Here is a 13,069-nt window from a genome sequence, read left to right as displayed (position 1 = left end):
AATATGTAGGACACTAAAAAAGAAGAATTAACAAAAAATTTTATCCCAAAAAGGGTCTACAATTTCGTTAAGAATCACTTCTTGATAGGACGCGTACTTTTTGTTTTATTCGTTAAAAATAACATTGAAAATGAACAAATAAAATAAAAATGTGTCGAAAAACCACGAAAGTTACGAGAAAATCGAGCGCGCAGCGCGACTGTCACGATGAGAATGTGTACCTCCTCAAAGCCTACAGAGCTTTGAGAAACTTAATCTTTATAATCTGAGAATTTAAATTTTCCACTTTTTGCTAAAAGTTTATTTCTTTTTTGAACTTTTTTTTTCTTTGAAAATCGCCTTTTGATTTGAAACTTGAACCATTTGGTTGAAAATGCATGTATTTTGTTTTATTTTGTCTTTGTAGCAGAAAATTAATTTTGTTGTTTAAAAAATTTACCATTTGGGTTAAAAAGTTATGAAAACACGTACTTTGAATCGTTCTTTCAACAGACACTAATATTATATTTGTGAAATTCAGAACTAGGAGAAAAACTGATCAGTAATTAAAGTATTTAATTTATTCTTTTTTTACTTAATGGTTTACATATTTACTTTGTTTAATGAACAAACTATAAAGTTTTATTATTAATTTGCATAAAAAAGATATTTTTTCATTTTTCTAATTTGAATTTTAGCGGAACTTTGACTAAAACAGCTGGCTCCACCTATCGGCTAGTAAACTCTACTATTTGTTGGTAAGGCTGGAAACTGCTTAGGGATGTCATAGTGTCGTACCAAAAACCCCAAAAACCGAGTAATTATCTACATTATTTCACAATTTTGAATTTTTTAACCGTGAGAATTATAAAATAGTTCTAAATTTTTATCCCTTTAATTACTTGTGAGACCGAAGTGTTCTTTTTATTTCCTATATGTCCCTAATGAAATACAAAATGTTGTATAGTTTACTGAAAAAACATGGTGGGTCGACTTACGTGTCAATCCTGGTCAAACATTCTTATCCCCTTTTTTCAGCGATATAAATCAGTTTATAAATGATTAATAATTTTTAAAAGGGGAAAGAAGCTCGGGTTAAAATTCCAAAATATTTAAACCGTCATTATTCTAAATTACAGAAACACTGCCGTAAAAAAGTGTTATCCTAACCTCAATTTCTTTTCGTGAGCTGTCAGTGTTATGTGCAACTCTAATGTCAAAAACTAACTTTTGTATAAAAAAGTGACCACTTTTTCCTTAAATTTATAAACATAAAAGTGACTTTCAGTGTGTTAATTTATAATAACTTTTCATCCAAAATGTTTACGCAAGAATGGTTGTTTTCGGATATGAAAGGACGAAATATTTTTGCCAAATAAGGACGGTAATTTGAGTGATTTTAGTGTTTTTTGACATTTTGTGACAGACTGATTGCCAGATAATGTTTAAAAAATTTAAGGACAAATTAGCGGAAGAGATGAAACAATCGCCTGCAAGATTACAGGCGAGCATGCAGCAGTTGGCTCAGGTTTTGTATTTTACGGATTTGACGTTTTTGATCGAAATTTGAGATTTTCTTAAAGATTTAGTTAGCTTTAAAATTTATGGTTATAAAGAAACAGTATGGGAACTACATGGATTTTTTTGTGGGAAAGAAATCTTCTTTTTTTCAATTTCATCCTTTTTTTCATTACGTATATTAACCCAGATCCACCATTGTATAAAATACTATGAAAATTGAACAAGTTTAGTCCGTTTTGATGAAAGTTGATGTTTCAATTTCAGAAATAATATATTGAATATTTCTTAAAACTATTTAAACAATCAAGCTGTTGTATTTCGTATAAAAAATATAAATTTCCAAATGCAAATATTAATATAACCTATTATTGTATACAATATTGATAAGAATAGTAATATTGTAAATATTTTTTTAGTTCATTGGATTTTTATTATCATCTGCAATTTAAAATTAAAAACACTTAATATAACTTGATCAAAAATCGTGTAAGATTATAAAATTGGTTGCACATTCTAAATCTTCTTCAAATTGTAATCATTTTTGTTTAAAAATAACAATTTTCAATGTAAAACGTTAACTTGACCTAAAATTATTCAAGATTGTGAATATTCTTTTAAATGTAATAATTTTTTTATTCAAAATATCAAGTATTTTGTTTTAAAATACCAAATTTTCTGTGTAAAATGCGAACACAGCCTAAAATCTGTTGAAAGTTATGAATCTTCTTTGGAATCTAATTTTTAAAAAATAAAATAAAAACACTGCGACGAAAAATACTAAGATATTCCAGAATATTCTTTTCAATTAACAATTTTTTGTGTAAAGCGCTAACATAATCTAAACTTGTTATAAAGTTGTGAATCTTCTTTAAAATCGATTTTTTGATTACAAATATTTATTTACGCCTATTAACATCGTAATACCAAATTCTTAAAAATTCTAAATCTTGTTCAAATTACGATTTTTGGTGTAAAACGCTGTAATGTAACCTAAAATTGTTACAAATTATGAATCTTCAAATTCGAAATATTGTTTTAAAAAAAATGTATTTCCTGTTCAAAAGTTTATGATAACCTGAAATTGTTCAAAAACTGCAAATCTTATTTAAACTGTAATAATTTTTGTTTTAAATTAACCATTTTTTGTGTGAAACTCTATCATTACCTAAAATCGTTGAAAGTTGTGAATCTTCTTTGAAATCTAATTTCTTAATTAAAAATATAAATTTCCGCAGAAAAACATTAAAATAATCCAAAATTCTTAAAAAAATATAAATCTTGTTTAAATTATAATGATTTTTATTCCAAATTAACAATTGTTTATGTAAAAAACGGTATAACGCGATCTAAAATTGTTGAAAAAATTATGAACCTTCAAAATCGAACTACTTTTTGTTTTTAAAAAATCCAATTTCCTGCAAAAAAAACATTAGTATAACCTGCAACTAATAAAAAATTGCAAATCTTATTTAAACTATTATGGAGTTTTGTTTTAAACTGACAATTTTTTGTGTAAACGCTAACATAACCTAAACTTGTTCAAAGTTTTGAATCTTTATAATCTTAATTTTTATTCAAAACATACATTTCCATAGAAAAACGTAACAATAATATCAAATTATTAAAAAAAATTAAATCTTGTTTATATTGTAATGACTTTCGTTTTAAAATCCAAATTTTTTGTTTAAAACACTATAACACAACATAAATTTGTTGCCTGTGAACCATCGAAATCTGTGTGTTTTTGTTTTTAAAAAGTTCGATTTTTTGTAAGAAACGTTAGTGTAACCTGAAACTATTAAAAAACTGCATATCTTGTTCAAACTATGATTATTTTGGTTTTAACTCTTTAAGACCTGACTTATTCAACTTTAAGGAATTTATTGGGAACTAAAGTTCGCAATTTGACTTATAGAGTTAATTGATAATTTGTGGTGTAAATCACTAAACCTAAAATTGTTAAAAGTTCTGCATTTTCTTGAGAATATAATTTTTTAATAAAATTATCAATTTTGCAGAAAAACATTGACATAATCCAAAGTTCTTAAAAACTCTACCTTAACTTAAAATTATAAAAAATAATAAACCTTTAAGACCTAGTGTTCTTTTCTTTAAAAAACAGTAAACGTTGACGAAACCGAAAAACTTAATTCGTTGAAACATTTTTAATCTTCGAAATTTAATAATTTGTGGTTAAAAGTGCTCATTTCCAGTTGTATATAATCAAAATTTGTCTAAAATTGGAAATGGTGATTGTATTATTATATTATATTATTATATATCATTTTCGTTTACAAATGATCATTTGCAGTGAAAAACGGACATAAACTAAAGTTTACAAACATTTTAACTCTTTGAAAGTTTATATTATATTAAAATTCTTTTAAGAATATACTAATTTTTAGCGAAAATCACTGTGAAAAAATAAGTTTAATATTTATAATAAGTTATTAGATAACTTTAATATTTTAACTTACCCACGCAAGAGTATTAAAAAACACCATTTTTTTAATTCGGCTAAGTTTCTATGATTTTTCTGAATAAAAAGGATTATTTGTTAATTTAATTATAAATTTTTTAAATTTAAGATATAATATAACTTCAAATAATGAAGAGCCAATCAGATTTTCAACAGCAATAATTACAAGGTTTTCAAGATATATCGTTATACCACTTTTTTAAATAGGATTTTATTATATATTTATCTTAGTATTAGGAGAAAATAAAAATAGATTTCTAAGTATTTATCAAATATTTTTTATGGCACAGGCTGTGTCTCCGGCACTGTCAAATACTTCAATTCAAGATATTTCCGCATCAAATGATAACTTCAGTTTAACAGAGGAAATTGATGGTAAGACCACTGTATATTTTAAATTCAGTATGTTTTAATGCGAAATATATAAAATTAATTAAAACTCAATTTTGAATGTTATAATTTTTCATTTTAAATGCTTAAAACGTAGAATTATTCCGAATGTGTGGCCATTTTACTTAAACGTGAAATATTTTCGCAAATGGAAACCATTTTTTTTACAGAAACTCCAAAGAATAGCCCAGCAAGGCATGGATTCCAAAATGTGGACTTGACCTCACCTTCAGGAGTTTCTATGGGAGTTTCCCGAAAATCTTCTATAAGTAGCGTTACGAGTGACGCTCCATCCCTTTTTCCAGTCTATGAAAGTCCCGGAAATATGTACCATTTGCAGGTTCATTATCAATTTTATTCAACACAAAAACCTTGATTTTTGTTTACTTTTTTTTAGTTAAGTCACTATTGTACCATAATTTCCTGCTAATGTCACTTTCTTAACTTTCCCTTTAAAAATATTTTTGAACTTTTATAATCGGTTAAAATGAAATATGTACGATCTTCAATTTAAACTATTTTAAAATGTAAAATCATTAAAAATTCTACCATTTTTTAAACATTTATTGGTTGAATATTTTGAAGTTGAAAACCTCCAAAACATATTTTAATCCTACTGTCTCTAAGTATAATTTCCAATGAAAGCCTTAATCGTCGATACGTTTTAAATTTAATATCATGCCAAAATTAACTATCTCAATTTGAAAGAGTTTTTTAAATAACCATTTTGATTCAATCCTAATCAGGAGTAAGTATATTAAAATTAAAGCGTTGGAAATTAAGAAAGCCAAAAATGGAACGATTTAAAGGTAAATATGTTCCAAATTAAACAATATTTGAAGCTGTATGGCTTCAAGAATCATAAATATCAAATAAAAGCATTCACTTTTCTTAAATATGAAATTTTTTTAGTTATCTATTTTAAAAATAGTCAATATTATAATTGTTTTCTCAATTAATCAGAATTCAAATAGAAAAGATTCGAGTCGGGAAAGAAATTAAGTTCAAATTAAGAAACAGGTCATTACGGCGAGATGAATGTTTGGAGGAACTCCAATATGAATATGAATTTTCTTCAACTAATATGTGAAAGGGGTTGAGAGAGCCCCCCCCCCCCCCTAATGATTGAAAATAACTGTATAAATTAAATATAATAAGACGGTAAATTCGAATTTATTTATATTTTCAAATCATAGTTTTCAGATTCATAACAAAAATCTTTCTATGCTGTCTTACATGAAGTGAACTTTTTAATAATTCTTTTTAGGTTGAAAATTCAACTCCTTGGTTAAATGTTGAGCTGTTTTATTCAAAATTCACTTTTTTAAGATTCATAATATCAGTTTAAAAATTCAAGTGTTTGGTTCAAAATATTCTCTTTTTTGTAGAAAATTAACATTTTCGAGCTAAAAAATTTACTATTTTTTATAGAGAATTCATCTTTTGTCTCGAAAGTTTAAGAAATTGGTAGAAAATTCAACTATTTGGTCGAAAATTGTATGTTTCGTTGAAAATTCATATTTTCGTGTTAAAAATTCGACTGTTTTGTAAAAAATTCGCCGTTCCATGAGAAATTCATCTATTTGTTTAAAAATTCGTCTTTTTTGACAGAAACTTTATCTTCTTCGTTGAAAAATCAACTATTTGATTAAGAATTTAGGCATTCTATTGAAAATTCGTCTTTTTGGTAGAAAATCAATTTTTTTGGTTAAAAATGGAACTATTTGGTTGGAAATTAATCTCTTGGTTGAAGATTTAACTATTTTGTTGAAAATTAATATTTTTTGGTAGAATTCAGTTTTTTATTTTAAATTAAAATATTTTTTGCATGAAAATCAACTATTTTATTCTTTATTAAAAATGTATCTTTTTAGGTTAAAAATTCTACTCTTTGGTAGAAAGTTGAAATACATTCTTCAAAATTCATGTTTTTAGTTGAAGGTACATAATTTTTGTACAAAATTCATCTCTTTGGTTGAAAATTAAACTCCTTTGTTGAAACGCCTTTTTTTCGTGGTAAAAATTAATTATTTAAACTACAAATTTAAATATTGGATTGAAAATTCATATTTTCGTGTAAAAAATTCGCTGTTTTAAATTTTAAACTGTTGTTTCTGAATGCAAATTTAACTATTCCATTTTTGGTTAAAAAGTTATATATGTTAGATTAGAAATTCAACTATTTATTTGAAAATTCGTCTTTATTGGCAGAAATTGAATCTTCCTCGTTGAAAATTCAAGTATTTGATTAAGAATTTAGGCATTTTATTGAAAATACGTCTTTTTGGTACAAAATTAATTTTTTGGTTAAAAATGGAACTGTTTGGTTAAAAATTAATCTTTTATGGTTGAATTCAATTGTGTTTTATTTTAGATTAAAATATTTTTGGGATGAAATATCAAATATTATATTCTTTATTGATCATTTATCTTTTTAGGTTGAAAATTCAACTCTTTGGTTGAAAGTTGAACAACATTCTTCAAAATTCATGTTTTTAGTTGAAGGTTCATCATATTTGTAGAACATTTATCCCCTTGCTTGAAAATTGAACTTCTTTGTAGAAACATCCCTTATCTCTGGTAAAAATAAATTTTTTAAACTGAAAATTTAACTATTTGGTTGAAAATTAACTTTTTTGTTGAAATTCTATGTTTTCGGGGTGAAAAACAACTGTTTTGTATAGATAAGTCGTCTCTTTGTCAATTCAACAAGTTGGTAGAAGGTTTAACTATGTGCTTGGAGATTGAACTATTTCGTGGAAGATTCATTTTTTTTACTGGAAATTATTTTTTTTTTTAAATAAAGTTTGACCTTTATTTTGTGTTAAAATTTTATTTTTTAAATTTAGAAATTCAACTGTTTGATTGCAAATTTATAGTTTGTTGAAAATTTGTATTTTTGGGTAGAAAATTAATTTTCTTCGTCGCTTTTTCTCAATGTCGATTCGATAATTTGAAAAACTGGAAGGAAGGAATGTTGCCAAATTCACACACGGAATTAAGAATTGAGTTTCAGTTGAAGGACTGTGACTAAGAATGCCACATTTGTGTATATAATGTAGTAGTTTATATTCCCACCAAAAAATATTTTAATTTTCAATAAAAAAGCTGTTGAATTAAACTAAAAAATACGAGTTTTTAACAAAAGAGTTGGTTTTTCAACGAAGAAAAATTGTTTTAATCAATAAAGAAAAAAAGCTAATCCAACACGTTGCATTTTTAAGCTATGAAGATGAATTTCGAAAAAAAGGTAAATTTACGTCCCAAAAATATGCATTTTCTAGCAAAATAATCGAATTTTCCTTTGACAAAGACAATTTTTCAACAAAATAAGTGGATTTTCAATTAAAAAAATAAACTTTCTAGCAAAAATGAAATAGGGGAATTTTAATTTTTTTAAATTCCTTTTAAACAAGAAAAAGAAACGAATTTTCAACAAAATTTGTTAAATTTGTAACCTTAAAGTGTTTAACTACAAATCTTGATAGAATTCAGAATGATGAGCTTTTAATAAAAATATCAATTTCAATAAAAATAATTCATCAAAAAAATAAATTTTTAGTCGAATTTTCAACACAGAAGGTGAATTTCCTATCAAAAAAGAAATATTTTCAACAAAATAGATGAATTTTTTACTAAAAATGATAAATTTTCGGCAAAAAATAGAATAGTTTAATTTCAAATTAGAGAAATAAGTTTGTAACCAATTAAAATAAATTTTCAACGAAATAGTTTAATTTTTAACGAAACTGATGAGTTTTCAACCGACAAGATTAAATGCCTATAAAAATTGAATGGTTATATTTTTAGTTTATAAAACTAATTTTCAATCCACCAGATATTAACATTTTTAATGGGATTTTCAACCTCATAGTTGAATTTTCAATTAAAAAATGTCAATTTTCAACAAAGAATGGAATCGTTTAATTGTCAGCTAAAGAAATAAGTTTCTAAGCAAATAAAATAATTTTTCAACGAAATAGTTAAATAGTTAAGTTTAAATTAAAAGAAATGAATTTTCCACCAAAAAGATTCAATATGTATTCTAACAAAAATTGAGTTAACTATTAGTTAAACAAATTAATTTTCAATTTAAAAAATAACTAATTTTCAACCAAAGATTTGAATTGCCAATCTGAAAGATTTATTTTGTAGCAAAAAATAATAATTTTTAACAGAATATATGAGTATTCAACCAAAAAGGCGAATTAGTAACCAAGTTGATTAATTTTCGACCACAAAAGATAAAGTTTCAACAAAATAGAACATTTTTCAACTAAACAGTTGAATTTTAAATTGAAGATTTCTTAGTCGCTATTCACGATTAGGGAAAATCTCGAAAATTTAATCAAATAGTTATATTAGAAGAAAACTCCTGGGAACAAAGTCAAATTTAAAAATAAGAGTTTGATATAAAAACAAAATAATTTAATACATTGATATGATAAATATGTTAAGAAAACGCGGAAAATGGAGCTTTACAGAAAATTCGAATCAAATTCTAATAGTCGAATTTAATTCTACTTTGATTCAGAAATACAGTAAAAATTTATTTTTAATGTTTTAAATGTCAATGAAAAAAATCTGCACATTTTAAGGAATTGTTAGTCAGTGGAAAAAAATGTGTAATTCATGTTGAATTTACTAGAGTTATATAATGTTGGAAAATGAACCGATTTAAAAAAAAAAGAGCAATTACTGCGCGTATAGTGCACACAATATTTTATATTGTTATTGTTTTATTTCATATTCATGAAAGAACAAAAAATTATATAAAATTGTTGCACTTTTAAAAACATAAAAGCGAATTTTGCACAAAATAGTTCAATTTTAAACCAAAAAGTATGACTTTTTAACAAAGTAATTCAATTTTTATCCATATAATAAAATTTTTAACCTAAAAAGATGATTTAAGGATTGATCATTATTATTAATACAAATTATAAGAAATTGCCTATTTTAAATTACAGAATAATTGTTTATTTTTCAGTGAATTGCTAGATTTATCATTCAACCTGCTTCATTTGAACTCTGAAAACACCTTTGTCCTGGAATTTAATAAATTTTGCTTCAAATTGTAACTTGGACCAGGGAAATCATAAATGAGGCTATTTTCCTAGTAATATTGGCTAAATATTTCAAAAATTCGTTCAGAGTTCAAATGATACATATTGAATGGTAAATTTAGGCTGTGATACATAAACTTAAAGGCCTTTTTGAATATATGACATAAAATCATTATTCCTATTATTTTGTAAAAGCTAATTTTAATTATTAGATGAAAGTTAAAATAATAATGAAATGTCGGCCGACATTTTATAAATGCCTACGACATATACATATAAGATAATTATTTAAAAAATGGCATGCAACTATTGGGAATGGTGGTCTACCATTTTACCACCTGGTGCCGAAAACTGGAACTAGAAAGAGTAGGTATGATTTTAAAAATATGTTTTCATTTTGGCACAAAAATGTTCTTCCGATTGTTTTATGAAGTTTAAAACAATGATTGAAATACTAAAAACAAATATTCATAAAAAACAATTCGTTTTAGATAGAATTTCCATCTTATACAGTGAAAAAACACATTTTTGTCAAAAAAGGGTTTTAAACAAAAAAACAATTATTTCACTTCTTCATGTAAGTTTTAATGCATTGCAAGCTAAAATATATTTTACTTAATTTATTTAGCGACAAATTTTATCCAGATTATGCAAAGAATACGAATAATAGACGATTGGAATTGAAATACGAATTCTAATCTAACTTTTAGATCAGATTTTTAAATAGTAAATACTTCATGTATAAATTAATAAAAATTTATTTTGAGTTTATTTTTCCTTCAAAATAAGTCCATTTAACTTTATAATCTGCTGAAAATTACAATAAATAGTACAATAATTGCTTTTTCTTAGAAAAATATTTCTTTCAAAAAATGTCTTTTTTCACTGTATAAGATGTAAATTCCATCTAAAACCTTTTGTTTCCGATAAAAGTTTATTTTTAATATCTAATAAATACTTTAAATTTAAAAAAAATCGTTAAAACACTTTTATGCGCAAATTAAAATCATACCTATTCTTTCTAGTTCGGATTTTTATCACCATGTGGCGTATCACAGTTTAACCATTCCCAATTGACACTATCGGAACACTCATGGAACGTTTTCATATCTTTGATATTAATATACACAGTACTTTTATTTTATTTTAGACGCAATTAATAATTGTATTTTTTGCATTCAGTCGGATATGGACCAATCAGCTAGTGAATTGGATGACATGGTCAGTCCTCAACTCGACAGAGTAACGAAAGACCAATTATATTCTGCTTATCGGAAAGTTCAAACAAAATATCACAAATATCGAAGTCGGTATACCGATCTCGCGACACATTACCGTGAGATGGAAAGAGAGAAGAATAAACTGGAGGCGAATTTAGTCGAGACGCAAGATAAAGCTTTGAGGAGGATTTCGGATTTGAAAGAACAATGCCAGCTTGAACAGCAAGCAAAAGCGCACTTGGAGGATGCTTTGAGAAATGATATAGAAGAAAAGGATCATCTGATTAACACCTTGAATACAAAAGTATGTTTCACATCTTTCTAAATTTTAAATTACAATCTTTTTTTTAAATAAAATTTTAAAACTCGGTCTCTTGAAATTTTAACATCAGAATTAATAAATCAAAGCGTTGCATTTCTGTAAAAAATACCAAGTTGTTCAAAATTTTAAGTTTTATTTTGTAAGTCAAGTGATTTGTTTAAGTTTGAAAATTCTTTTTCAAAAACGCGAGCATAACGTAAAATTCCCCAAAAAATGGTTAACTTCTTTGAAATGCAAGTATTTTTTGTTAAAAGTATCGATTTCTAGTAGAAAACGCAAAGAAAACAAAAAATGTACGAAAATTCCGAATTTTATTACTGAATAATTTAAATAAATCATAATGATAATCTGAAAATTTGTATGCTTTTTTAAATCAAGAATACCGATTTTCAAAGAAAAACACTATATAAGAAATTGATTGTTCCAAATTGTAAATTTTCTTTTAAATCAAATTTATTTTATTTAATATAACTATATTTTCAAAATTCTCTGATTTTTCGTTGAATAATTTTTCATTTTCTGTGATCATTAATATTCGATTACGAGCATTTTAAGCTTGTGATGCTTTTAACATAGAATCTTTTATAAACCGAATAAAACAATAATTCAGGTACAAATTTAAATTTTCCAATTTATTAGTTTATTTAAAAGAAGGTTTTCTACTATAAAATATGACTTTAAAAAAATACTTGAATTTTCAACAACATAATGACATTTTTAAAATAATAGTTGCATTTTCAATAAAAGAGATGCCATTTACACAACAAAAAAATAGGATTTTAAAATCAAAAAGACGAATTTTCAATAAATAAAAATTTTTCACTCAAGAAAGAAATAAAAGTTTACTGAAATTTATGAACTTTCAAGCCAAAATACGAATTTTCTTGACAAAATAGAATTTTTCAACAAAGAGTATGACTTTTCAGCAAAAAATTAATTTTTTACGGTACTAAGAAAATTAATTTTTTTTTTCTAAAAAAGCAGACCTTTCAGCTAAAAAGATCAGTCTACAAAAATTGTAAAAGTTAAAATTTCAGTTAAAAAATTAATTTTAAACAAAAAAAGGCGTTTCCATTAAACAGTTAAATTTTCAATCAGACATAAGATTTCAATAAAAAAATGTTAATAATATAGTTTAACTTTCACCCGAGTAGTTGAATTTTCAATTAAAAAATATTCATTATCAACAAAATAGTTCAGCTTTCAACCAAAGAGATAAATTTTCAACTAAAAATATAAATGTTCAACAAAAAAGTGATTTCTTAACAAAGTAATTCAACCAAATTTTTCGAATAAAATGGTTGAATACTCAAGCAAAGAAGAATAATATTTAACAAAAAGTTGCATTTTCATAAAAAAATATAAATTTTGACTGAAACATATGAATTTTTCAATGAAATAGATAAATTTTCATGAAAATAGTTGAATTCTATTAATTGATATCAATTGACTTTTTAAGATTAAAATATAAATTTTAAACGGAATAAAGCCTTTGTTCTAAACAGTTAAATTTTCAAACAGACATACACTTTCAATAAAATTTTTTTACAATGTAGTTTAACTTTGACCCAAGTAGTTGACTTTTTAATTTAAAAAATTGTATTAAAAATAAATATTTAAAAATAAGTTTCTAAGACAAAATTAAATTTTCAAGAAAAAAAGACGAATTTTTTAAACCGTAAAGGATGAATTTTGAACATAATAGTTAAATTCTGTACCAAGTAGTTTCATCCAGAAAATAATTCAGTTCATTTTTCAACATGAAAGCATAAATTTTAAACAAAAAGTAAATTTTCTAAGAAATAGTTAAAACTTCAACCAAACAGTTGCATTTCCATTTAAGAAAGATGACATTTCTCTTAATAGAGATGAATTTTTAATTTAAAAAAACAAAACATTTTTAAATAGTTAAATTTTCATCCAGTAAATATTTCTGTTCTCTTTTCAATACCAAAATATTAAATTCAAACAAAAATTAAATTTTCTACGATATAGTTAAATTAAAAAAAAAACAGAAGAATTTTCAACCAAAAAGTATGACTTTTCAACAAAATTGTTCAATTTGCAACCGAACAGTTGCATTTATATCAAA

General features: G+C 24.6%; 1 protein-coding gene across 3 annotated transcripts in view; it reads left to right on the top strand.

Annotated features, from left to right (window-relative positions):
• The first annotated feature begins 764 nt into the window (after window positions 1–764).
• Window positions 765–13,069, top strand: part of LOC117172843 (golgin subfamily A member 4-like) — a 36,859-nt gene continuing 24,554 nt past the window's right edge. For 2 of the 3 annotated variants that reach the window (XM_033361097.1, XM_033361106.1), the window contains exons 1-4: window positions 765–1,507; window positions 4,270–4,354; window positions 4,540–4,709; window positions 10,618–10,959. In XM_033361097.1, coding sequence (XP_033216988.1) covers window positions 1,421–1,507; window positions 4,270–4,354; window positions 4,540–4,709; window positions 10,618–10,959 — 684 coding nt within the window. In that variant the 5' untranslated portion in view covers window positions 765–1,420. The remainder of the gene's footprint in view (window positions 1,508–4,269; window positions 4,355–4,539; window positions 4,710–10,617; window positions 10,960–13,069) is intronic. The other variant, XM_033361115.1, reaches the window with a different exon arrangement.

This window comes from Belonocnema kinseyi, chromosome 1 (genome assembly GCF_010883055.1).
Source record: "Belonocnema kinseyi isolate 2016_QV_RU_SX_M_011 chromosome 1, B_treatae_v1, whole genome shotgun sequence".
In the NCBI taxonomy this organism is placed as follows: Eukaryota; Metazoa; Arthropoda; class Insecta; order Hymenoptera; family Cynipidae; genus Belonocnema; species Belonocnema kinseyi.
Note: the sequence above shows the minus strand (reverse complement) of the source record. Positions and strands in the feature narration are given on the sequence as shown.